The sequence below is a fragment of the Clytia hemisphaerica genome, unplaced genomic scaffold (genome assembly GCF_902728285.1).
Source record: "Clytia hemisphaerica strain Z4C2 unplaced genomic scaffold, Clytia hemisphaerica genome assembly, whole genome shotgun sequence".
Classification (NCBI taxonomy): domain Eukaryota; kingdom Metazoa; phylum Cnidaria; class Hydrozoa; order Leptothecata; family Clytiidae; genus Clytia; species Clytia hemisphaerica.
In genome coordinates, this window is record NW_027103836.1 from 574818 (window position 1) to 602537 (window position 27720).

At 36.1% G+C, this 27720-nt stretch overlaps 2 protein-coding genes across 2 annotated transcripts in view; one reads left to right on the plus strand and one right to left on the minus strand.

Moving 5' to 3' along the window:
* The window catches only part of LOC136807110 (uncharacterized), a 49470-nt gene that overhangs the window by 12348 nt on the left and 9402 nt on the right, over positions 1-27720 (minus strand). The window lies entirely within an intron of this gene.
* On the plus strand, positions 1569-26897 carry LOC136807062 (golgin subfamily B member 1-like). Its single transcript, XM_067063629.1, has 20 exons — positions 1569-4106; positions 4311-4412; positions 4587-5269; positions 6369-6477; positions 7349-7689; positions 7938-10668; positions 10824-10922; positions 11094-11806; positions 14095-14225; positions 14339-14343; positions 14694-15124; positions 15382-17673; positions 17725-18118; positions 18297-18395; positions 18566-19146; positions 20988-21033; positions 21328-21785; positions 22848-25593; positions 25775-25873; positions 26044-26897. Exons 1-20 carry the CDS (start codon positions 1597-1599, stop codon positions 26765-26767), a joined length of 15294 nt encoding a protein of 5097 aa, XP_066919730.1. The 5' UTR covers positions 1569-1596; the 3' UTR covers positions 26768-26897.

Here is a 27720-nt window from a genome sequence, read left to right on the forward strand (position 1 = left end):
TAACTTTTGAAGGAATTCTTTGTTCTTTATAAATTTGGTATCGTTGGAGAGATATTTGTGAGTGGAACAATTTGAAGTGAAAAAGTCTTTTAAAAAATTCTAAAAACGAAGATGAAAATGAAGAAGAAAAAACTGAAGATCTTGTAGAGAAGTGCTATAACTATTATTTTCACTGGAGAGATTTTTTGATCTTAGGAGGTCATCACTGTGAAGAAATTTCACTAAAATATTTATTCAATATAAAGTTATGATACAAAGTTGATAGCTGATTGACCCCAAAAAACAGCAGAAAACAGCAGAAAACAGCGTTTTTAGACGTCAATCAGCTTATAACTTTGTTTGATATCTTTTGACTGAATGATTATTTTTGAGAATTTTTTTCACAGTGATGACGTTCGATAATGCAGGAGTCACTTCAGTGAAAATGATAGTTATAGCACCTTTCTACAAGATATTCATTTTTTTCTTCTTCATTTTCATCTTCATTTTTAGGATTTTTTTATAGATTTTTTTATTCCAAATTGTTTCACTCACTAATGTCTTTCCAACGATATCAAATTTATAAAAATTGAGGAATTCCTTCAAAAGTTATAGGTAAATGAAAAAAGAGTGCACACTTATCGTGAATAGACTTTAATAGAAGGTTCGAACGAACGAACGAGAAAAGGAACGAACCTGGGGGGTAAGTCTTAAAATTGAAAAACAAAAAGCTTACCCTAAAATTATCGTCATGACAAAAATTGACGTCAAATAAAAAAATCACTTTAAAAAAGAAACCTTTTGAAGAATCAAGTTAAAAGTTTTTGAAAATTAGTATTAGACGCACGTGTCTTGTATTTTGTTGTGAAAAACTTGCAAAAATGTTATTAAATTCAAAGAATATCGTTAAAATGGATGTATCCAACTTGCAGACATGTGAGCTCTGCCCTGAGAAGATATCTTTATCACAAATGGAGTTGAATCACCATAAAAGTTCGCATCAAGCAGAAAAGGAGTCAATTCGGAACATTACTTCAACCAAACTGGCGCAGCTGAAGAGAACCAAGAAAAACCTTTCAACTAAATTAAAAGCAGTTAAGAACGAAGCCGACTTAATGTGTAAATGGAATATTCAAGATGAAAAGGTTGTTGAACTTCTTGAAAAAGAAATGCTTTCTCTCAACCAACAAATCGATGAGAAAGATACCGATATCAAACTTTTAAGTGACAACCAGGAGAAATCGGCTACTAATGACCTCGCTCATGGTAAAAATCAGCTTTTGATTTCTATTTTCTGTTTTTTTATAACCAAGTGTCTACTTCTCTCTTAGGCGTGCATTATACTTAGTAATCTATTGTTCTTAAAAAATAGAGCCATTGTTTAGGTACGAAAAACTGAATCTGCGTCTGTTTATAAACATTATGCTTATGAGTCAACTTCAAACATCCGTTTGAACCAAACTTGCACCAAACTTATCCATAATTGCTGGACCTTCCAAGGAACATTCATCTTCTAACTGCACAAGCGCTACTGCTGCAGCCGATATTGAAAAGTTTTCTAAAGAGGTTTCTGAGCTAAAAGACAAACTTTCCGAGTCCACTGCCCTGGTTCAAGAAATGACTCACAAAAATCAAGAGGTCGAAGGTGATCTTGCACAGGCCGTAGAAGCTCTCGAATCATCAAATATAACAATCCGACATATGATGGAGGATAAGGAAAAGATCGAAGCCAAATTGCGAGCGAACGAAGAAAAGATCGAAGAACAAAACGAACTTATTCAAGAGCACGAGAAACGATCTCCCTCGGTCGAGATTCAAGAGAAGATCGCTTTGCTTCATGAACAATTGACGGCAACAGATGAAGAGTTATTTAATCTGATGGAGTGTGTGGAGGAAAAAGAAAATGATCTTGCACATGCGCATAGTGAACAAAAGCTAATGGAAAATGAAAATGTTATTCTCACACAACTCATTGATGAGCTGAGAGAAGAACAAAATGAAAAGTGCTCGGAGTGGGAAAATGAAATGACGGAACTCATATCCAAGCAACGATCACTGGAAAAAGAAAATCAATCCTTACTTTGTAAGCTGACCGATTATGAGGTTGCAAGTAAAGACCAAACTGTTAAAATCGATCAACTGACTTCGTATGTTGAGGAACTGGAATGCCAGAAGGCTAAAGACAAGGAACAAATCGCACTCCTGTCGGCTGAACGAGATGAAGTCAAGCAACAATTGGTTGTCCTTCAACAAACACACGAAAAATGTATCACTGAGAAACAAGAGTTGAAAACTTCGTGTGAAAAATCTGTAGAGGATATGCGTCTTAAGATGCGAAAATATTTAGACGAAGAAAAAGAAACATCCCTGGAGCTTCAAGCAAACCTTGAAGAACAGCTCAAAGAATTACGGCGTAAACATAGAGCTGAACTTTCAAAGTATGATGGAGAAAGGTTGAATCTTCAAAACACCATTGTAGATCTTGAGAAAATGATTAATTCTGCAAAGACTCAACCAAAAGTTGACATGGGAAAAAGTGAAAGGCTGGAAAAAGCTATAGCTGAAGCCAATCTTCAACTCTCGAAAAAGACAGAGCTTGAGAACACAGTAGAGGAACTCAGACATGATCTAAGCTCCACTCAAAGATCGTTGGATGTTGCCAAAAGTCGGAAAGATTCTCTCCGAAAAGAAGTCAGTGAACTAAATGAATTGTTGCACACTGAAATAGGAAAGACTAATGACTTCCGGCGTCAAAGAGACCTTGCTGAAAAAAAATTCAACAATCGTCAAGAGCAGCTCGCCAGAGCTGAAGAAGATGTTGCCAGTATTAAAACGCAACTTGTTGGTTTGAAGAAACAATTAACCTTAAAAGATAGTGACCACAAAAGAGAGATGGAGCGATTGATGGTTCGTATCGACGATCTTCAAATAGAGAACGACCATGCTCAAGAGAGTATCAATGAAAATCAGAAGTTACAGTCAGATGTTGCAAAGATGGCCTCGGAGAATGAAAAGCTTTCTCTTCAAATTTTAGAGAAGAAAGAGTCCGAAAAGAATTTCGTTGATGAGATAAAAAGTTTAACGAAAAAAGTCGAAATGATAGACGCTGTATCGGCGGACAACGTGAAGCTTGCTTCAGAAAACGAAACGTTATGCGCAGAAATCTCTAATATGAAAGAGCTAGAGAAGAGCCACATGGAGGAAATTCGATCTTTCACAAATAAAATCAATGATTCGGAAGAATGTCTGCAATCTGCACCTTCTAAAGAAAAGCTTCTTTACTTAGAGGAAGAACTCGCTAACGCTCTGAAACAACAAAAAGAAGCTGACCTCCAAGCCGATACGATCACAAAGCAAAACAATGCTTCTAAAGATAAATTAGCCACGAGTCTTGACGAAATCGAATATCTCAAGGAAAAATTTATGCACGCAGAAAAGATCGTGAAAGACACAGAGTTGTTGCTCGAGAAAACGCAAAAACAACTGGAAGTGAAAAATACAAAGCTACAGAAACAAGACCGAGAAATTTTACAATTTCTCGATCGACGCTCTGACTTGAAAAGCAAGGTTGACAAGGTGGTTAAGAACAGTGAAAAGCACAAAATGGCGAAGGAGTTGGCAGAACAGAAATTAAAGGAGGAGCAAATAAGATCAACAGAATTAGGAAATATAGTAAATGACCTTCGAGACGCAGAACAGTGTGACAATAAAGCTACCGAAGCTCTACTTTGCGAAGAGCAACGAAAGAGGTCAGACCTGGAGAAGATTATCGATCAAATGAAACTAAGAGATGATCAAACTCAAAAAGAGCTTGCGAGTGAGAAACAAGAGACATATAAACTTGAGCAAATCATTATTCAAATGAAAGACGAAATGGAAGCTATCAGGATGGCAAACCAGTCGTCAAAAGCTGATGGAATGACTCACAGGATGGATGAGGCCATTCAACAACCAGCACCGCTTTCTTCAGCTGAAGATAATACATCTGGTAAACAAGGACCTCTCGTTGTCAATGATGATCTTGTGGACAGAGTATCTTCTTGTTCGTCGGAAGAAGAAGAAATCAAACCAACTGCCTCGCAGATCTCTTTAAGTGGTGAATCATCGGAGCAAGATAATCGTGAAAGGTAAGGTTTCCTAAACATATCTTTCTCATGCAGTTGCACCATACCCGATGCTCGATTTTCTGTGGATAGTTGAAGAGACCTATATCAAAACGAAGCCGTACACCTTTGTAGTGCTATTTTAGCCCTGCAAGCTTTTATATCTCCGTTTGAGCTCAATATTTGAAAGTGAACAAATTAAAAGATTTTTTTTTCTTTTCATTTTAGCATTATTGATAATGATGAACAACTCGAATCCCACGATGTATCGGAAAACAGTGATTGCTATTTGTCAGATGATGATGATGCTATCGGTACAGCTCTGGTCAGGTAGGTCATCTTTAAATTTCTTTAACAATATTATTCAAGATAATTGTATGTAAAGAAGTCATCATGTGAAAAATTCATTTTACGACCGTTCTATGGCTACGAATGTGCTTTCCAAAATCCATATCATGAGTGAAAATTTTTAAGCAATCAATCTTCTTCGATTTTTTCATTCAGAAAAGAGACGGTCGTATTCCACACACCTCCATCAATTCCTTCCAACAACGACGGTGTCAAAGATGACGAATATGATATTGAAATTCCTGAACGCCCATGGGACGAAAAAATTATTAATGGAAAAGAACAGTCTCTTGACGATTTTGGTGGCTTGTCTTGTAAATCAGTGACAATCACCCCTGAGAAGCAACCATTGGATGCTGCAGTCATTGAAAACCCTGCATCCTTGCCTGACTTAGTCTTAAACAACTCTGTTAACTCCAGTGATTCCGATGTTTCGCTGAAGGCTGATTCTTCATCGTCGGAAAGCCTCCCATCAAGTGGATCAAATTCTTCAATATCCATCAACAAACCATCCAAAGGAAACAAGAAGAAAAATAAGAAGGGTAAGAAAGTTACCAATAAACACATGCCCATCCACTTCTCAAGCAAACCGTCACCAGGGGCATCACAGAAAGGCGAAGAACATTCTAACCATAAAATGTTCGATGGTAAACTTAACAACAAACGAACACCTAAATCGGATGGTAACCGAAAATTAAAATCCTCCAAACCCGACGTCAAAGCACAACCAATAGTCAACCAAGGAGCGAATGTGAGGAGATTATCAGCTGTGTTCTCCAAAGAAACCATCGCACCAGTCGCAACGAATCAGTGTTTTCCAAAGCCGACCAGAATCTCAAGCATCAAAGAAATATTTGAAAATCTTAGCTGCTGAGATTAATCAAAACAAACTATTTTTTACAATTATATTCAAGACAATTTTTTTTCGCAGATTTTTCCCCATAAAATATTTTTCTCTCATAGTGGTATTTGTATTTTTTATTTTTCATAAATATATATTTTTAATCCGTATGAAATTTCAAATATTTCATTTCAATTGTTTTTCTCCCTCGAAAGTAAAAAAGAATTCAGTCCAAAAATGTCATTTAATTTTGCAGCGTGCAGTTTTTATCGTATCGAGTCATATTATGGTTTGTTAAGTAAAATTCAAACTTTCTTAGTAGTGAACATTTTGTTCCTAATCCGATTCTTTTTTGAGTAAAAAATATTTGAGCTTGGATACTTTTCTTAAGTGTATCATCAATGACGCCACCAATTTACCCAGTTCATTTCCATTCCTTGGAATCGATGCGATCCAAAAATATTCGTTCACAAAATAGTTATCTGAGAAATTGAAAAGCCACTTAAAATGCTCTACGTTTATAGAACCACGCATCACAGACCCTACCCTATGAGACCCCCTACCAAACTCCCTTTGAAACTATATCCCATTGGTTACTTATCCATACTGGGGAAGTCATTGGATCTCTGATGTTCAATAAGGTGAATAACGCGAATTAAGTTATCAATTTGTGCCCCCTTGGTCTCACTGTCAAATACAATCTTGAATGTCAGTGGGAGAAGAAAATCTGAAATCTTCTACTGTAGAGACTGATTGAGAAAGAAGAAATTTTATGAAAGTATGTACAGTGTACAGTCCGAAAAACCTATTTCTAAGCACTTTTGGCTCAAACTTGCCCACTCGACATCAAAACAATCCTAACACAAAAGAGGGCCAACTTAGAAGGCAAATGATAGGAGGAAAATGATAAAAGAAGAGAGACAACAGACAAAAGATTATGAAAGAGTCATCCCGTAAAACCTACGCTGATACAACAAAAGCACACAAGGAAAATCTTAAATCTGTTGTTGCGGAACAAAAAGAAGAGGAGAGGAGAGAAAACTGAGATATCGAATCAAGGAAAAGAAACATCATAATTCATGGACTCCCTGAACAAGTTGAAGAAACGAAAGAAGAAGATCAAGAAGAGGACAAGAAGGAAATCGAGGATCTGCTCAAAGATATCGGCATCCGCGACATCAAACCAACGCATCAACATTGTATTGGGTTCGAACATGAAAATGGGCCGAGGAAAAAGCGTCCAATAAAGGTGACCTTGCAAAGTAAAGAAGAAAAAGAAAGAATCGTGAGCAACCTAAAAAAGTTGAAGTGGCTTGGATATCATCTAAGCATCATCGATGATTTCACCATCAATGAAAGAAGAAAAATCAAAGAGATGTGCAAAAAATGGAACGTTCCGAATGTGATGGTGATTTTATTTGGTGTGTGAGAGGAAGTCCCAGAACAGATAACCTTTGCTTGATAAAAACGAACAAAATTTTTGCCAACCAAAAGCTGTCAATATCTAACCTCAGTAGCAGCGACGATGAGCTGCCAAAAAAACATAAGTTTTTTTTTTATTGTAAAGTAGCATTGACTTTTATTAGCCTTTGTTGCTACGTTTTCGTCAACATGAGATAAACTATTACATAACATTACATTAGTAAACTTTGTTTTCGAAAATATTGTGCTTTGCAATTTTTTGGAAACTATGCAATAAAAATCGAACGAACGAACGAACGAACGAACGAACGAACCTGCGAAGTATATCCAAAAATAAAAAAAAAAGAAGTGTACCCTAAGGTTCTAATCGGCACCCTAATTCTATTAAAGCCGATCATTCCTTAATAGGTGTCAAGCGCAGAGACATTAATGTTACAGCTCTCAGGATCTATGATCCATCTGTTAAAATTAAATTATCGTCACGACAAAAATTGACGTCAAATAGAAAATTTCACTTTAAAAAAGAAACGTTTTGAAGAATCAAATCAAAAGTTTTGAAAATTAGTATTAGACACAAGTGTCTTGTATTTTGTTGTGGAAAACTTGTAAAAATGTTATTAAATTCAAAAAATATCGTTAAAATGGATGTCTCCAGCTTGCAGACATGTGAGGTCTGCCCTGAGATGATGTTTTTATCACAAATGGAGTTGGATCACCATAAAACTTTGCATCAAACTGAAAATGAGTCAATTCGGAACATTACTTCAACCAAACTAGCGCAGCTGAAGAGAACCAAGAAAAACCTTTCAGCTAAATTAAACGCAGTAAAAAACGAAGCGAACTTAATGTGTAAATGGAATGTTCAAGATGAAAAGGTTGTTGAACTCCTTGAAAAAGAAATGCTTTCTCTCAAGCAACAAATCGATGAGAAAGATACCGATATCAAACTTTTAAGTGACAACCAGGAGAAATCGGCTACTAATGACCTCGCTCATGGTAAAAATCGGCTTTTGATTTCCATTTTCTTTTTTTTTTTTATAACCAAGTGTCTACTTGCTTGCATTATACTTAGTAATCTATTGTTCTTAAAAAATAGAGCCATTGTTTAGGTGCAAAAATCTGAATTTGCGTCTGTTTAAAAATGTTAAGCTTAAAATCTTCTTACTGGAACTCTTAATAACTGAGGCGACTTTTTCCCCAATGATAGAATAACTTATTAACTGTTTGCATTTTTTTTTTTTTAGATTTCACAAAGCAAATAGATACGGAGTATGAAGAACTGATCAGTCGGGCCTTAAAGAGTGATAAACTTCGAACATCCGTATCTGCACCAAACTTATCCATAGTTGCTGGTTCTTTCAAGGAACGTTCATCTTCAAACTGCACATATGCTACTGCTGCAGCAGATAATGAAAAGTTTTCTAAAGAGGTTTCTGAGCTAAAAGACAAACTTTCCGAATCCACTGCCCTGGTTCAAGAAATGACTCACAAAAATCAAGAGGTTGAAGGTGATCTTGCACAGGCCGTAGAAGCTCTCGAATCATCAAATATAACCATCCGACATATGATTCAGGATAAGGAGAAGATCGAAGCCAAACTGCACGCGAACGAACAAAAGATCGAAGAACAAAACGAGCTTATTCAAGATCACGAGAAACGATCTCCCTCGGTTGAAATTCAAGAGAAGATCGCTTTGCTTCATGAACAATTGACGGCAACAGATGAAGAGTTATTTAATCTGATGGAGTGTGTGGAGGAAAAAGAAAATGATCTTGCACATGCGCATAGTGAACAAAAGCTAATGGAAAATGAAAATGTTATTCTCACACAACTCATTGATGAGCTGAGAGAAGAACAAGATGAAAAGTCCTCAGAGTGGGGAAATGAAATGACGGAACTCATATCCAAGCAACGATCACTGGAAAAAGAAAATCAATCCTTACTTTGCAAGCTGACCGATTATGAGGTTGCAAGTAAAGACCAGACTATTAAAATCGATCAACTGACTTCGTATGTTGAACAGCTGGAAAACCAGAAGGCTAAAGACAAAGAACAGATCGCACTCCTGTCGGCTGAGCGAGATGAATTAAAGCAACAATTGGCTAAACTCCAACAAACACATGAAAAATGTATCATTGAGAAACAAGAGCTGAAAGTTTCGTGCGAAAAATCTGTAGAGGATATGCGTCTTAAGATGGAAAAACTTTTACATGATGAAAAAGAAACATCCCTGGAGCATCAAGATAACCTTGAAGAACAGCTCAAAGAATTGCGGCGTAAACATAGAGCTGAACTTTCAAAGTATGATGGAGAGAGGTTAAATCTTCAAAACACCATTGAAGATCTTGCGAAAGAGATTACTATCGCAAAGACTCAACAAAAAGTTGACATTGAAAAAAGCGAAAGGTTGGAAAAAGCTGCTGAAGCCAACCTTCAACTCTCGAAAAAGACAGAGCTTGAGAACACAGTAGAGGAACTCAGACATGGTTTAAGCTCCGCTCAAAGATCATTAGAAGTTGCTAACAGTCGGAAAGATTCTCTCCGAAAAGAAGTCAGTGAACTAAAAGAGTTGTTGGATACTGAAATAGGAAAGACGAGCGACTTCAGGCGACAAAGAGACCTTGCCGAGAAAAAATTCAACAATCGTCAAGAGCAACTCGCCAGAGCTGAAGAAGATGTTGCCAGTATTAAAACTCAACTTGTTGGTTTGAAGAAGCAATTAACCTTAAAAGATAGTGACCACAAAGTGGAGATAGAGCGATTGATGGTTCGGATCAAGGATCTTCAAATAGAGAACGATCATGCTCAAAAGAGTATCAATGCAAATCAGAAGTTACAGTCCGTTGTTGCAAAGACGGCCTCGGAGAATGAAAAGCTTTCTCTCCAGATTTTAGAGAAGAACGAGTCCGAAAAGAATTTTGTTGATGAGATAAAATGTTTAACGAAAAAAGTCCAAATGTTAGAGGCTGTATCGGCGGACAACGCGACGCTTGCTTCAGAAAACGAAACGTTATGCGCAGAAAACTCTGATATGAAAGAGCTGGAGAAGAGCCACGTGGAGGAAATTCGATCTCTAACAAATAAAATCAATGATTCGGAAGAATGTCTGCAATCTGCACCTTCTAAAGAAAAGCTTCTTAACTTAGAGGAAAAACTCACTAACGCCCTGAAACTACAAAAAGAAGCTGTCCTTCAAGCCGATACGATCGCAAAGCAAAACAATGCTTCTAAAGATAAATTAGCCACGAGTCTTGACGAAATCGAGTATCTCAAGGAAAAATATATGCACGCAGAAAAGACAGTGAAAGACACAGAGTTGTTGCTCGAGAAAACGCAAAAACAATTGGAAGTGAAAAATACTAAACTACAGAAACAAGACTGCGAAATTTCACACTTTCTCGATCAACGCTCTGACTTGAAAAGCAAGATTAACAATATGGTTAAGAACAGTGAAAAGCAAAAAATGGCAAAAGAGTTGGCGGAACAGAAATTAAAGAAGGAGAAGATAAGATCAACAGAATTGAGAGAAATCGTAAATGATCTTCGAGACGCAGAACAGTGTGACGATAAAGCTACCGAAGCTTTAGTTTTCGAAGAGCAACACAAGAGGTCAGACCTCGAGAAGATTATTGATCAAATGAAATCAAAAGATGATCAAACTCAAAAAGAGCTTGCGAGTGAGAAACAAAAGACATATAAACTTGAGCAAATCATTATTCAAATGAAAGACGAAATGGAAGCCATCAGGATGGCAAACCAGTCGTCAAAAGCTGATGGAATGTCTCACAGGACAGATGAGGCCGTTGAACAACAGCCACCGCTTTCTTCAGCTGAAGATAATACATCTGGTAAACAAGGAGTGTCATATTGTTCGTCGGAAGAAGAAGAAATCACACCAACTGCTTCACAGACCTCTTTAAGTGGTGATTCATCGGAACAAGATAGTCGTGAAGAAATTCAACAAAAGGGTGAAAGGTAAGGTTTCCTAACCCAATCTTTCTCGTGCAGTTACAATATATCCAACGCCCTATTTTAGCCATGGAAGCTTTTATATCTCCGTCTTAGCTCAATATTTGAAAGTAACATTTTGATTTTTGTATCTCAGTATTATCTGATTTTTTTCATTTCAGCATTATTGATAATGATGAACAAGTCGAACCTCGAGAAGTACCGCAAAACAGTGATTGTTATTTGTCAGATGATGATGATTTCGGTACAGATCTGGACAGGTAGGTCATTTTTATATTTCTTTAACATTATTATTTAATAATTATTTTTAAAGAAGACATCATGAAAATTCAATTTACGACCGTTTTATGGTTACGAATGTGCTTTCCAAAAATTCAATATCATGAATGAAAACTTTTAAGCAAGCAATCTTCTTTCATTTTTCCATTCAGAAAAGAGACGGTTGTGTTCCACACATATCCATCAATTCCATCCAACAACAACGGTGTCAAAGATGACGAGCATGATATTAAAACTCCTAAACGCCAATGGGACGAAAAAATTATTATTGGAAAAGAACAGTCTCTTGACGAGGAATTCGCTGACTTGTCTTGTGAATCAGTGACAATCACCACTAAGAAGCTATCACTGGATGTTGCAGTCATTCAAAACCCTGCATCCTTGCCTGATTTAGTCTTAAACAACTCTGTTAACTCAAGTGATTCCGATGTTTCAATGAAGGCTGATTCTTCATCGTCGGAAAGCCTTCCATCAAGTGGATCAAACTCTTCAGAATCCATCAACAAACCATGCAAAGGAAACAAGAAGAAAAATAAGAAGGGTAAGAAAGTTACCAATAAACACATGCCCGTCCACTTCTCAAGCAAACCGTCACCAGGGGCATCACAGAAAGGCGAAGAACATTCTAACCATAAAATGTTCGATGATAAACTTAACAACAAACGAACACCTAAATCGGATGGTAACCGAAAATTAAAATTCTCGAAACCCGGCGTCAAAGCACAACCAATAGTCAACCAAGGAGCGAATGTGAGGAGATTATCAGCTGTGTTCTCCAAAGAAACCATCGCACCAGTCGCAACGAATCAGTGCTTTCCAAAGCCGACCAGAATCTCAAACATCAAAGAAAAATTTGAAAATCTTAGCTGCTGAGATTAATCTAAACAAACTATTTTTCATAATTATATTTAAGACAATATTTTTCTCTCATACTGGTATTTGTAATTTTAATTTTTCATAAATATATATTAATCCGTATAAAATTTCAAATATTTCAATTCAATTGTTTTTCTCCCTCGAAAATAAAAAAGAATTCAGTCTAAAAATGTCATTTAATTTTGCAGCGGCAGTTTTTATCGTATCGAGTCAAATTATGCTTTGTTAAGTAAAATTCAAACTATTTTAGTAGTACTCTAGGAGCTGAGTTAGGTCCCGTATACACATCGGCGTATAGTCATTTTTTCTTTTGATCATGAAAGTATAGTCCTTGAAGAGTCAGAAAACGTGTGTGGCGTTATTTGGATCAGGCTCAAATTTCCATAATGGCGGATTTTAGATTTTCAACCCTTTTTAGCCCTCTTGCTTGAAAAAGAAATTCTTTTGACTTCAAACATAGACATATTATATACCAATCGATCACAAATTTTATGCTGATTAAAAAAAAGGTCAGAACCATGGTCTGAAAATTTCGCTATCTAAAGATATGAAGCACTTTCGATTTCGATTTTTTGAAATGATTACTTTTGGTTCCAAATTTGCGTGGCTGTAACATTTGATTGGCTTACTTGATTTACTTGAAATTTTCCGAGGGTCTTGTCTACCTTCCAAATAATAAAATTCAGGAAAAATTTTTTTTCTACATGAATTGAGAAATCCATAATGGCGGATTCAAAATTTTCTTTCGTCACATGGGGTCCTAGGCTCTGCTAGCCTAAGAAAAATATTTTTTGATCTTAAAACCATGTATATTATATACCAATCGATCAGAAATTCTATGCTGATTAAGAAAAAGGTCAATATTATGGTCTGAAAATTTTTCTATCTTGAGCTATGAAGTACTTTCGCTTTCAAAACTTAGAAAACGAAAGTACTCCGTATCTCTTGATAGCGATATTTTCAGACCATGGTTCTGACCTTTTTCTCAACCAGCATAAAATTTCTGATCGATTGGTATATAATATGCATGGTTTTAAGATCAAAAAATATTTTTCTTAGGCTAGCAGAGCCTAGGACCCCATGTGACGAAAGAAAATTTTGAATCCGCCATTATGGATTTCTCAATTCATGTAGAAAAAAATTTTTTCCTGAATTTTATTATTTGGAAGGTAGACAAGACCCTCGGAAAATTTCAAGTAAATCAAGTAAGCCAATCAAATGTTACAGCCACGCAAATTTGGAACCAAAAGTAATCATTTCAAAAAATCGAAATCGAAAGTGCTTCATATCTTTAGATAGCGAAATTTTCAGACCATGGTTCTGACCTTTTTCTTAATCAGCATAAAATTTGTGATCGATTGGTATATAATATGTCTATGTTTGAAGTCAAAAGAATTTTTTTTTCAAGCAAGAGGGCTAAAAAGGGTTGAAAATCTAAAATCCGCCATTATGGAAATTTGAGCCTGATCCAAATAACGCCACACGCGTTTTCTGACTCTTCAAGGACTATACTTTCATGATCAAAAGAAAAAATGACTATACGCCAATGTGCATACGGGACACAACTCAGCTCCTAGAGTATAGTGAACGTTTTGTTCCAAATCCGATTCTTTTTTGAGTAAGAAATATTTGAGCTTGGATACTTTTCTTAAGTGTATCATCAATGACGCCACAAATTCACCTTTTACCTGTTCATTTCCATTTATTTCCATTCCTTGTATTTGATGTGATCCAAAATTATTCGTTTATAAAATAGTTACCTGAACAATTGAAAAGCCACTTAAAATGCTCCACGTGCATAGAACCACGTATCACAGACCCTATGCAAGCCCCTGCGAATGGGCGAAAATAAATCTTTTTTTGAAACTACATCACGTTGAGAACTCTCACCCATACTGGGGAAGCCACTGTCAGAACCACGCATCACAGACCCTACCCTTTGAGACCCCCTACCAAACCCCCTTTGAAACTATATCCCGTTGGTTACTTATCCATAATGGGGAAGTCACTGTCATTTTGAGGACGCCCACTGGATTTCTGATATAAAAAAAATTGAATTAAGTTTTCAATTTGTGCCCCCTTGGTCTCACTGTCAAATACAATCTTGAAGGTCAGTGGGAGAAGAAAATCTGAAATCTTCTACTGTAGAGACTGATTGAGAAAGAATAAATTTTATGAAAGTATGTACAGTGTACAGTCCGAAAAGATCCTAAAATCTCTTCACAATAACATTAATTACAGTTGACGACATAACCCATAACCTGAACTGTGTAATAGGTGTCAAACAAGGTGATATTCTCGGTCCCGTTCTGTTCACCTTTTTCATTGCCGCCGTAATGATCACCTGGAGAAGAAGCGTTGACCATTATGCCTTGGATCGAATGAAATGGAATGGATTGATTGCTAATGTATAGAGTTTATTTCTCTATTTTTTTTTTACTTGAATTTCTTTTTCATGTCTAGCGCTATGATTTTCCTAGGACATAATTTTTATTATTTCTTAGGCCAATTCCCCTTGCAGGGATGGTACATCTCCCTCATCTCTCTCTCTCTGTACAGTCCGAAAATATCCATTTCTAAGCACTTTTTGGGCTCAAACTTGTCCACAAAATTTTGTTTTCGAAAATATTGTATTCCACAATTTTTTGGATACTGTCATTTTACATCATTATGCAATAAAAATCAGAAAAAAACTAATGGGCCGTCCAAACGAACGAACGAACGAGAAAACGAACGATCCTGGGAGTAAATATTAAAATTGAAAAACGAAAAGCTTACCTAAAATTATCGCCACGACAAAGATTGACGTCAAATAAAAAATTTCGCCTTAAAAAAAAACCTTTCGAAGAATCAAATCAAAAGTTTTTTAAAATTAGTATTAGACGCACGTGTCTTGTATTTTGTTGTAGAAAAATTGCAAAAATGTTATTGAATTCAAAGAATATCGTTAAAATGGATGTCTCCAGCTTGCAGACATGTGAGCTCTGCCCTGAGAAGATATTCTTATCACAAATGGAGTTGGATTACCATAAAAGTTCGCATCAAGCAGAAAATGAGTCAATTCGGAACACGACTTCAATTAAACTAGCGCAGCTGAAGAAAACCAAGAAAAACCTTTCAGCTAAATTGAAAGCAGTTAAGAACGAAGCCGACTTAATGTGTAAATGGAATGTTCAAGATGAAAAGGTTGTTGAACTTCTTGAAAAAGAAATGCTTTCTCTCAAGCAACAAATCGATGAGAAAGATACCGATATCAGACTTTTAAGTGACAACCAGGAGAAATCGGCTACTAATGACCTCGCTCATGGTAAAAATCAGCTTTTGATTTCTATTTTCTGTTTTTTTATAACCAAGTGTCTACTTCTCTATTAGGCTTGCATTATACTTAGTAATCTATTGTTCTTAAAAAATAGAGGCATTGTTTAGGTGCCAAAAACTGAATCTGCGTCTGTTTATAAACGTTATGCTTAAAACCTTCTTACTGGAACTCTTAATAACTGAGGCGACTTTTTCCCCAATGATAGAATAACTTATTAACTGTTTGCATTTTTGATTGTTTTTTAGAATTCAAAAAGCTACTTGATACGGGGTATGAGGAACTGATCTGTGGAACCTTAAAGCAGGATCAACCTCAAACATCCGCATCTGCACCAAACTTATCCATAGTTGCTGGACCTTCCAAGGAACATTCATCTCAAAGATGCACATGCACTGCTGCTGCAGTAGATATTGAAAATTTTTCTAAAGAGGTTTCTGAGCTAAAAGACAAACTCTCCGAATCAACTGCCCTGGTTCAAGAAATGACTCACAAAAATCAAGAGGTTGAAGGTGATCTTGCACAGGCCGTAGAAGCTCTCGAATCATCAAATATAACTATCCGACATATGATGGAGGATAAGGAGAAGATCGAAGCCAAATTGCGCGCGAACGAAAAAAAGATCAAAGAACAAAACGAGCTCATTCAAGAGCACGAGAAACGATCTCCCTCGGTCGAGATTCAAGAGAAGATCGCTTTGCTTCATGAACAATTGACAGCAACAGATGGAGAGTTAGTTCATCTGATGGAGTGTGTGGAAAAAAAAGAATTTGATCTAGCGCATGCACATAGTGAACAAAAGCTAATGGAAAATGAAAATGTTATTCTCACACAACTCATTGATGAGCTGAGAGAAGAACAAGATGAAAAGTGTTCGGAGTGGGAAAAGGAAATGGTCGACCTCCTCTCCAACCAACGATCACTGGAGCAAGAAAATCAATCTTTACTTTGCAAACTGACCGATTATGAGGTTGCAAATAAAGACCAGACTGTTAAAATCGATCAGCTGACTTCGTATGTTAAGGAACTTGAATGCAAGAAGGCTCAAGATAAGGACCAAATCGCACTCCTGTCGGCTGAACGAGATGAATTCAAGCAACAATTGGTTACCCTCCAACAAACATATGAAAAATGTGTCATTGAGAAACAACAGCTGAAAGCTTCGTGTGAAAAATCTGTAGAGGATATGCGACTTAAGATGCAAAAATATTTAGATGAAGAAAAAGAAACATCGTACGAGCTTCAAGGTAACCTTGAAGAACAGCTCAAAGAATTACGGCGTAAAAATAGAGCTGAACTTTCAAAGTATGATGGCGAGAGGTTGAATTTTCAGAACACCATTGAAGATCTCGAGAAAGAAATCGATATCGCAAAGACACTACCAAAAATTGACATTGGAAAAAGCGAAAGGCTGGAAAAAGCTATAGCTGAAGCCAATCTTCAACTCTCGAAAAAGGCAGAGCTTGTGAATACAGTAGAAGAACTCAGACATGAGTTAAGCTCTACTCAAAAGTCATTAAATGTTGCTAACAGTCGGAAAGATTCTCTCCGAAAAGAAGTCAGTGAGCTCAAAGAGTTGTTGGACACTGAAATGGGAAAGACGAGCGACTTCAGGCGACAAAGAGATCTTGCCGAGAAAAAATTCAACAATCGTCAAGAGCAACTCGCCAGAGCTGAAGAAGATGTTGCCAGTATTAAAATACAGCTCGTTGGTTTGAAGAAGCAATTAAACTTAAAAGATAGTGACCACAAAGTGGAGATAGAGCGATTGATGGTTCGGATCAACGATCTTCAAATAGAGAACGATCATGCTCAAGAGAGTATCAATGCAAATCAGAAGTTACAATCCATTGTTGCAAAGACAGCCTCGGAGAATGAAGAGCTTTCTCTTCAGATTTTAGAGAAGAACGAGTCCGAAAAGAATTTCGTTGATGAGATAAAATGTTTAACGAAAAAAGTCCAAATGTTAGAGGCTGTATCGGTGGACATTGCGAAGCTTGCTTCAGAAAACGAAACGTTATGCGCAGAAAACTCTGATATGAAAGAGCTGGAGAAGAGCCACGTGGAGGAAATTCGATCCCTAACAAATAAAATCAATGATTCGGAAGAATGTCTGCAATCTGCACCTTCTAAAGAAAAGCTTCTTCACTTAGAGGAAAAACTCGCTAACGCCCTGAAACTACAAAAAGAAGCTGTCCTTCAAGCCGATACGATCACAAAGCAAAACAATGCTTCTAAAGATAAATTAGCCACGAGTCTTGACGAAATCGAGGAAAAATATATGCACGCAGAAAAGACAGTGAAAGACACAGAGTTGTTGCTCGAGAAAACGCAAAAACAACTGGAAGTGAAAAATACTAAACTACAGAAACAAGACCGAGAAATTTCACACTTTCTCGATCAACGCTCTGAGTTGAAAAGCAAGATTAACAAAGTGGTTAAATACAGTGAAAAGCAAAAAATGGCAAAAGAGTTGGCGGAACAGAAATTAAAGGAGGAGAAGATAAGATCAACAGAATTGAGAGAAATCGTAAATGACCTTCGATAGGCAGATCAGTTTGACCATAAAGCTACCGAAGCTTTACTTTTAGAAGAGCAACGCAAAAGGTCAGACCTCGAGGAGATTATCGATCAAATGAAACTAAGAGATGATCAAACTCAAAAAGAGCTTGCGAGTGAAAAACAAAATACATTCAAACTTGAGCAAATCATTATTCAAATGAAAGCCGAAATGGAAGCTTGTAGGAAGACCAACCAGGCGTCAAAAACTGAAGGAATATCTCACAGAACAGATGAGGCCGTTGAACAACCAGCACCGCTTTCTTCAGCCGAAGATAATACATCTGGTAAACAAAGACCCCTTGTTGTCAATGATGATCTTGTGAACAGAGTGTCATATTGTTCGTCGGAAGAAGAAGAAATCACACCAACTGCCTCACAGATCTCTTTAAGTGGTGAATCATCGGAGCAAAATAATCGTGAAAGGTAAGGTTTCCTTACTCTATCTTTCTTGTGCAGCTGCACTTTACCTTGCTCGATTTTCTGTGGATAGTTGGAGAGACCTACATCGAAAGGAAGTGATACACCTTTTTTTATCCCCGGCTCTGCTCAATATTTGAAGGTGTACAAATCCTAAGTCTAATTTTATTTGTTTTCATTTAAGCGTTATTGATAATGATGAACAACTCGAACCCCACGAAGTATCGCAAAACAGTGATTGCTTTTTGTCAGATGATGATGATTTTGGTACAGCTCTGGACAGGTTGGTCATTTTTATATTTCTTTAACAATATTATTTAAAATAATTCCATTGAAATCATCATAAAGAATTCATTTTACGACTGTTTTACGGTTATGAAAGTGCATTCCAAAAATTCAATCTCATGAATGAAAACTTTTAAGCAAACAATCTTCTTTCATTTTTTCATTCAGAAAAGAGACGGTTGTATTCCACGTATCACCATCAACTCCATCCAACAACGACGGTGTCAAAGATGATGAACATGATATTGAAATTCCTAAACGCCAATGGAGCGAAAAAATTATCAATGGGAAAGAACAGTCCCTTGACAAGGAAATCGGTGACTCTGCTTGTGAACCAGTAAAAACCACCCCTGAGAAGCAATCATTAGATGATGCAGTCATTCTAAACCCTGCATCCTTGCCTGACTTAGTCTTAAACAACTCTGTTAACTCCAGTGATTCCAATGTCTCACTGAAGGCTGATTCTTCATCATCGGAAAGCCTCCCATCAAGTGGATCAAGCTCTTCAATATCCATCAACAAACCATCCAAAGGAAACAAGAAGAAAAATAAGAAGGGTAAGAAAGTTACCAATAAACACATGCCCGTCCACTTCTCAAGCAAACCGTCACCAGGGGCATCACAGAAAGGTGAAGAACATTCTAACCATAAAATGTTCGATGATAAACTTAACAACAAACGAACACCTAAATCGGATGGTAACCGAAAATTAAAATCCTCGAACAACAAACGAACACCTAAATCGGATGGTAACCGAAAATTGAAATCTTCCAAAACCGGCGCCAAAACTCAACCAATAGCCAACCAAGGAGCGAATGTTAAGAGATTAACAGCTGTATTCTCCAAAGAAACCATCGCACCAGTCGCAACGAATAAAAGCTTCCTACAGCCATCCAGAATCTCAAGCTTCAAAGAAAAATTCGAAAATCTTAGCTGATGAGATTAATTTAAACAAACTATTTTTTATAATTATATTTAAGCCAATTTTTTTTCGCAGATTTTTTCCCATAGAATATTTTTCTCTCATACTGGTATTTGTATTTTTAATTTTTCATAAATAATCCGTATAAAACTTCAAATTTTGTTTTTCTCCCTCGAAAGTAAAAAATTAATTATTCAGTCCAAAAATGTCATTTAATTTTGCAGCGTGCAGTTTTTATCGTATCGAGTCAAATTATGCTTTGTTAAGTAAAATTCAAACTTTTTTAGTAGTGAACATTTTGTTCCAAATCCGATTCTTTTTTGAATAAGAAATATCTGAGCTTCGACACTTTTCTTAAGTGTATCATCAATGACGCCACAAATTCACCCTTTACCTTGTTCATTACCCTTTATTTTCATTCCTTGGAATTGATGTGAAAAAATATTTGTTCACAAAATATATCTAAGAAATTGAAAAGCCACTTAAAATGCTCCACGTGCATAGAGCCACGCATCACAGACCCTATGCGACCCTTTAGGGATGGGCTAAAATAAATCTTTTTTTGAAACTACTGGGAAAAACACTTAACTATTACCCATACTGGGGAAGTCACTGTTATTTTATGAATTCCCAGTGCTATAACTATCATTTTCACTGAAGTGAATCCTTGATTATCGAGCGTCATCACTGTGAACTGAAAAAAAATCTCAAAAATAACCATTCAGTCAAAAGATATCAAACAAAGTTATAAGCTGATTGACGTCTAAAAACGCTGTTTTCTCCTGTTTTCTGCTGTTTTTTGGGGTCAATCACTTATAAACTTTGTATCATAACTTTATCTTGAATAAATATTCTAGTGACATTTTTTCACAGTGATGATCTCCTAAGATCAAAGAATCTCTCCAATGAAAATGAAAGTTATAGTACTTCTCTAGAAGATCTTCATTTTTTTCTTCTTCATTTTCATCTTCATTTTTAGAATTTTTTTATCGATTTTTTTATTCCAAATTGTTCCACTCGCTAATATCTTTCCAATGATACTAAATTTATAAAGATTGAAGAATTCCTTCAAAAGCTATATAGATAAATGAAAAATAAGTGCACACTTATCGTGAATAGACTTTAATCAGCACCCTAATTCTTTTAAACCTATCATTCCTGAAGAGGTATCAAGTCAATAGATATTAATTTTACAGAATTCAATTCAACCTTCAACCTTGAGTAACAAACTTAATCAACACAGTCGATCTAGTATCCGATACTTACGTGTAGTCTTTAGCATTTGCAGCCTAGTCTACTTTCTAAGGTCATTTATTTTCAATCACTTTGTTGCTATATATTTGGACTCACTCTTCCTGTGTTTTCTAGCCCACGAGTGATTCTAGCGTTCCCCTTTTGATATATTTAACCTTTCAAATGTAACCGAAATGATTTTAGTTTTGATGTTAATTCGATGTTGCGCTATTACGTCTAGTCTATTCTACATTCGAATTTTCTTCTCAGTTTGATCTCCTATGAATATATTAAAATATTATTATATTAGTAGTTTTTCTCCCTAATATTTGATATTTACTATTTCATTGCATAACTAGGACTTTGACAACCTACACAATTCGACCTATGTGATTTTTTATCTATATCATCTTATCCGATGAACCTATCTTTCAGCGTCTTCTATATTAGGTTGCCCATTGATTTACTATTTCAATACTATGTAACCGACCAACCCACTAAGCTTCCATTACTGACTTAGCTGTCAACTTCGTATCAGTTTGAATTGTAGGATTTTATATACATTTATATACATTACATATACATAAAATATTTCAACTTCTTGTAAGAAGAACCAATATACTTTTGGAGATGAAAAAATTAATGATGAAAAAAAAAAAAAAAAAAAAAGAACTCAGGATCTATAATTCATCTGTTTGTCAAAATTAAATTATCGTCACGACAAAAATTGACGTCAAATAAAAAAAATTCACTTTAACAAAAAAACCTTTTGAAGAATCAAATCAAACGTTTTGAAAATTAGAAGTAGACGCACGTGTCTTGTATTTTGTTGTGAAAAACTTGCAAAAATGATATTGAATTCAAAGAATATTGTTAAAATAGATGTCTCCAGCTTGCAGACATGTGAGCTCTGCCCTGAGAAGATATTTTTATCACAAATGGAGTTGGATCACCATAAAAGTTCGCATCAAGCAGAAAATGAGTCAGTTCGGAGCATGACTTCAACTAAACTAGCTCAGCTGAAGAAAACCAAGAAAAACCTTTCAGCTAAATTGACAGCAGTTAAGAACGAAGCCAGCTTAATGTTTAAATGGAATGTTCAAGATGAAAAGGTTGTTGAACTTCTTGAAAAAGAAATGCTTTCTCTCAAACAACAAATCGATGAGAAAGATACCGATATCAGACTTTTAAGTGACAACCAGGAGAAATCTGCTACTAATGGCCTCGCTCATGGTAAAATCAGCTTTTGATTTCTATTTTCTGTTTTTTTATAACCAAGTGTCTACTTCTCTCTTAGACGTGCTTAGTAATCTATTGTTCTTAAGGGCTCTGACCATAGTGAATTTTTCATAATTGCCGTGTTTAAAATGTGTTTTCTGACTCATGTAACCAACAAAACTATAGCATGTTATACATTTTCTGTTAGACAAACTATTCCTGAATCTGAAAATTCAAAAATTGCATTGAAAAATTTGATGAAGAAGAAAATGAAGACTTTTGCGAGGAAGAGTATTTCAACTTTGAAGAGCTTAGTTTCGGCGAAGAAAAAAAATTTTGAAAAAATTTTCGCAGTAGATGGTGTATCTTTTACCGAACAATAAAAATTTTTGCGGAAAAATTTTTGTAAATGCTTCTTTGTCTCGAATTCTTCACATTAGTGGTTTTTCATCAATTTTTCATCTGGATTTTCCTTAAAAAAACAGTCATAACTTTTGACACATCTTTTTTGAAAAATTTTCCGCAAAATTTAAAATAGTTCAATTCTTTGCGGACAGTTTGAAGAAAGTTCGAAACAAAAAGGTTAATTACCCATTAAAACTTAGCACTTTTTATAAAAGAAGGTGATGCAACATATTATTAACGTCTTTTTAAAGTTCATAACGTCATTTTTGCAATTAAATTTCTTAATTACTCTTAAGGGGTTTGATTGAAAAGCAATTTATAAAGGCAATTCTTTGTTAAAAGTGTTAAAGAATCTAAAACATAACTTTTATGTTCAGATGCTAAAACCAATTTTCTGACTATGGTCAGAGCCCTTAAAAAATAGAGCCATTGTTTAGGTACGAAAAACTGAATCTGCGTCTGTTTATAAACATTATGCTTATGAGTTTCTTTCATTCGAGCGATTTTTCGATTCACTTATTCACACATTCTTACTGGAACTCCTAATAGCTCAGGCGATGTATATGCTCTCTAAAAAAATCGATTTTAGACCGTAGATTATACGTTTTTGAAACCTTGACTTTTTCCCCAATGATAACCTATTAAACCGTTTGCATTTTTGCATTTTTTTAGAGTTCAAAAAGCTACTTGATACGGAGTATGAGGAATTGATCAGTCGGGCCTTAAAGAGTGATCAACTTCAAACATCCGCATCTGCACCAAACTTATCCATAATTGCTGGACCTTCCAAGGAACATTCATCTTCAAACTGCACAAGCACTACTGCTGCAGCCGATATTGAAAAGTTTTCTAAAGAGGTTTCTGAGCTAAAAGACAAACTTTCCGAGTCCACTGCCCTGGTTCAAGAAATGACTCACAAAAATCAAGAGGTCGAAGGTGATCTTGCACAGGCCGTAGAAGCTCTCGAATCATCAAATATAACGATCCGACATATGATGGAGGATAAGGAAAAGATCGAAGCCAAATTGCGCGCGAACGAAGAAAAGATCGAAGAACAAAACGAGCTTATTCAAGAGCACGAGAAACGATCTCCCTCGGTCGAGATTCAAGAGAAGATCGCTTTGCTTCATGAGCAATTGACGGCAACAGATGAAGAGTTAGTTAATCTGATGGAGTGTGTGGAGGAAAAAGAAAATGATCTTGCGCATGCGCATCGTGAACAAAAGCTAATGGAAAATGAAAATGTTATTCTCACACAACTCATTGATGAGCTGAGAGAAGAACAAGATGAAAAGTCCTCAGAGTGGGAAAATGAAATGACGGAACTCATATCCAAGCAACGATCACTGGAAAAAGAAAATCAATCCTTACTTTGCAAGCTGACCGATTATGAGGTTGCAAGTAAAGACCAGACTATTAAAATCGATCAACTGACTTCGTATGTTGAACAGCTGGAAAACCAGAAGGCTAAAGACAAAGAACAGATCGCACTCCTGTCGGCTGAGCGAGATGAATTCAAGCAACAATTAGCTAAACTCCAACAAACACATGAAAAATGTATCATTGAGAAACAAGAGCTGAAAGCTTCGTGTGAAAAATCTGTAGAGGTTATGCGTCTTAAGATGCAAAAATATTTAGATGAAGAAAAAGAAACATCGTGCGAGCTTCAAGCAAACCTTGAGGAACAACTCAAGGAATTACGTCGTAAACATAGAGCTGAACTTTCAAAGTATGATGGCGAAAGGTTAAATCTTCAAAACATCATTGAAGATCTTGAGAAAGAGATTACTATCGCAAAGACTCAACCAAAAAATGACATTGGAAAAAGCGAAAGGCTGGAAAAAGCTATAGTTGAAGCCAATCTTCAACTCTCTAAAAAAGCAGAGCTTGAGAATACAGTAGAGGAACTCAGACAGGATCTAAGCACCACTCAAAGATCATTAGAAGTTGCTAATAGTCGGAAAGATTCTCTCCGAAAAGAAGTCAGTGAGCTAAAAGGGTTGTTGGACACAGAAATAGGAAAGATCAGTGACTTCAGGCGACAAAGAGACCTCGCCGAGAAAAAATTTAACAATCGTCAAGAACAACTCGTCAGAGCTGAAGAAGATGTTGCCAGTATTAAACTACAGCTCGTTGGTTTGAAGAAGCAATTAACCTTAAAAGATAGTGACCACAGAAGAGAGATAGAGCGATTGATGGTTCGGATCAACGATCTTCAAATAAAGAACGATCATCCTCAAGAGAGTATCAATGAAAATGAGAAGTTACAGTCCGTTGTTGCAAAGACGGCCAAGGAGAATGAAAAGCTTTCTCTTCAGATTTTAGACAAGAACGAGTCCGAAAAGAATTTCGTTGATGAGATAAAAAGTTTAATGGAAAAAGTTAAAATGTTAGAGGCTGTATCGGCGGACAACGCGAAGCTTGCTTCAGAAAACGAAACGTTATGCGCAGAAAACTCTGATATGAAAGAGCTTGAGAAGAGCCACGTGGAGGAAATTCGATCCCTAACAAATAAAATCAATGATTCGAAAGAATGTCTGCAATCTGCACCTTCTAAAGAAAAGCTTCTTCACTTAGAGGAAAAACTCGCTAACGCCCTGAAACTACAAAAAGAAACTGTTCTTCAAGCCGATACGATCGCAAAGCAAAACAATGCTTCGAAAGATGAATTAGCCACGAGTCTTGACGAAATCGAGTATCTCAAGGAAAAATATATGCACGCAGAAAAGACAGTGAAAGACACAGAGTTGTTGCTCGAGAAAACGCAAAAACAACTGGAAGTGAAAAATACTAAACTACAGAAACAAGACCAAGAAATTTCACACTTTCTCGATCAACGCTCTGAGTTGAAAAGCAAGATTAACAATATGGTTAAGAACAGTGAAAAGCACAAAATGGCAAAAAAGTTGGCGGAACAGAAATTAAAGGAGGAGAAGATAAGATCAACAGAATTGAGAGAAATCGTAAATGACCTTCGAGACACAGATCAGTTTGACCATAAAGCTACCGAAGCTTTACTTTTAGAAGAGCGACGCAAAAGGTCAGACCTCGAGGAGATTATTGATCAAATGAAACTAAGAGATGATCAAACTCAAAAAGAGCTTGCAAGTGAGAAACAAAAAACATCCAAACTTGAACAAATCATTATTCAAATGAAAGACGAAATGGAAACTTTCAGGAAGACTAACCAGTCGTCAAAAGCTGATGGAATGTCTCACAGGATGGATGAGACAATTCAACAACCAGCACCGCTTTCTTCAGCTGAAGATAATGCATCTGGTAAACAAGGACCCCTCGTTGTCAATGATGACCTTGTGGACAGAGTATCTTCTTGTTCGTCGGAAGAAGAAGAAATCATACCAACTGCTTCACAAACCTCTTTAAGTGGCGAATCATCGGTGCAAGATAATCGTGAAAGGTAAGGTTTCATAACTCTATCTTTCTCATGCAGTTGCACCATACCCGATGCTCGATTTTTCGTGGATAGCTAAGGAGAGACCTATATCGAAAGGAAGTGATACACCTTTTTTTATCCCCGGCTCTGCTCAATATTTGAAAGTGTACAAATCCAAGTCTAATTTTATTTGTTTTCATTTCAGCGTTATTGATAATAATGGACAACTCGAACCCCACGAAGTATCGCAAAACAGTGATTGCTTTTTGTCAGATGATGATGATTTCGGTACAGCTCTGGACAGGTAGGTCATTTTTATATTTCTTTAACAATATTATTCAAAATAATTCCATTGAAATCATCATAAAGAATTCATTTTACGACTGTATTACGGTTATGAAAGTGCATTCCAACAATTCAATCTCATGAATGAAAACTTCTAAGCAAGCAATCTTCTTCGATTTTTTCATTCAGAAAAGAGACGGCTGTATTCCACACACCTCCATCAATTCCATCCAACAACAACGGTGTCGAAGATGACGAGCATGATATTGAAATTCCTGAACGCCAATGGAGCGAAAAAATTATCAATGGAAAAGAACAGTCCCTTGACAAGGAAATCGGTGACTCTGCTTGTGAACCATTAAAAACCACCCCTGAGAAGCAATCATTAGATGCTACAGTCATTCTAAACCCTGCATCCATGCCTGATTTAGTCTTAAACAACTCTGTTAACTCCAGTGATTCCGATGTTTCACTGAAGGCTGATTCTTCATCGTCAGAAAGCCTTCCATCAAGTGGATCAAACTCTTCAGAATCCATCAAAACAATTTCCAATTCCAAAGGAAACAAGAAGAAAAATAAGAAGGGTAAGAAAGTTACCAACAAACACATGCCCATCCACTTCTCAAGCAAACCGTCACCAGGAGCACCAACAACAGATGAACATTCTAACCATAAAATGTTCGATGATAAACCTAACATCAAGCGAACACCTAAATCGGATGGTAACCGAAAATTAAAATCCTCTAAACCAGGCGACAAAACACAACCAATAGCCAACCAAGGAGCGAATGTCAGGAGATTAACAGCTGTATTCTCCAAAGAAATTATTGAGCCAGTCGCAACGAATCAGTGCTTTCCAAAGCCGACCAGAATCTCAAGCATCAAAGAAAAATTCGAAAATCTTAGCTGCTGAGATTAATTTAAACAAACTTTTTTTCATAATAATATTTAAGACAATTTTTTTTCGCAGATTTTTTCCCATAAAATATTTTTCTCTCATTGGTATTTGTAATTTTTATTTTTCATAAATATATATTTTTTAATCCGTATGAAATCTCAAATACTTATTTTAATTGCTTGTGAATAAAATCGAATTACGAGTCGAAAAATGTCATATAGGTTTGCAGCGTGCTTTTTTGTTTTTCAAGACAAGTTTTTATAGAATTGAGTCAAATTATGCTTTATTAAGCTTTTTCAGTAGTAGTAAGCATTGTTTTATCCGATTCTCTTTTGAATAAAAAAATTATTTGAGCTTGGTTGGACACTTTTCTTAAGTGTATCATCAATGACGCAACAAATTCACCTTTTACCTGCTTCATTTCCATTTATTTCCATTCCTTGTATTGATGTGATCCAAAAATATTCGTTCACAAAATATCTGAGAAATTGAAAAGCCACTTAAAATGCTCCACAGACCCTATCGGGTGTGCCAGAAATAAGTTACCCTCTTTAAAACGGAAATTCTCGAGATCAACAAATTTCTAAAGAATCAAACTATTTTTATAATGAAAAAGAAAGGCAAACTTAAACTTTGATGGGTCATTTGTCAAATTTGGTTTACTAGATCAAAAGTTATGATTAAATGAAAAATAGATCGTTCGGAAAATTCGGAAATCGACCTATCAAATTTTGACAGAAACATGACTGCATATTGATTTCATAGTTTAAGTAATAAAACAATAGCTAAGCGTCTAAAAATAACAATGCAAGAAAAGAAGTATGTCAGGCTTAAGGCTTCAAATCAGAGGCCCTGGGATACTATCAAGTGACCAGCCACAATGCAAAACGAAAGAACCGTATGGGAAGGATTGCGAACGAGTAGGCGGGCGGGAAGAACACGATCACTGAGTGGGTCATATAACAAGG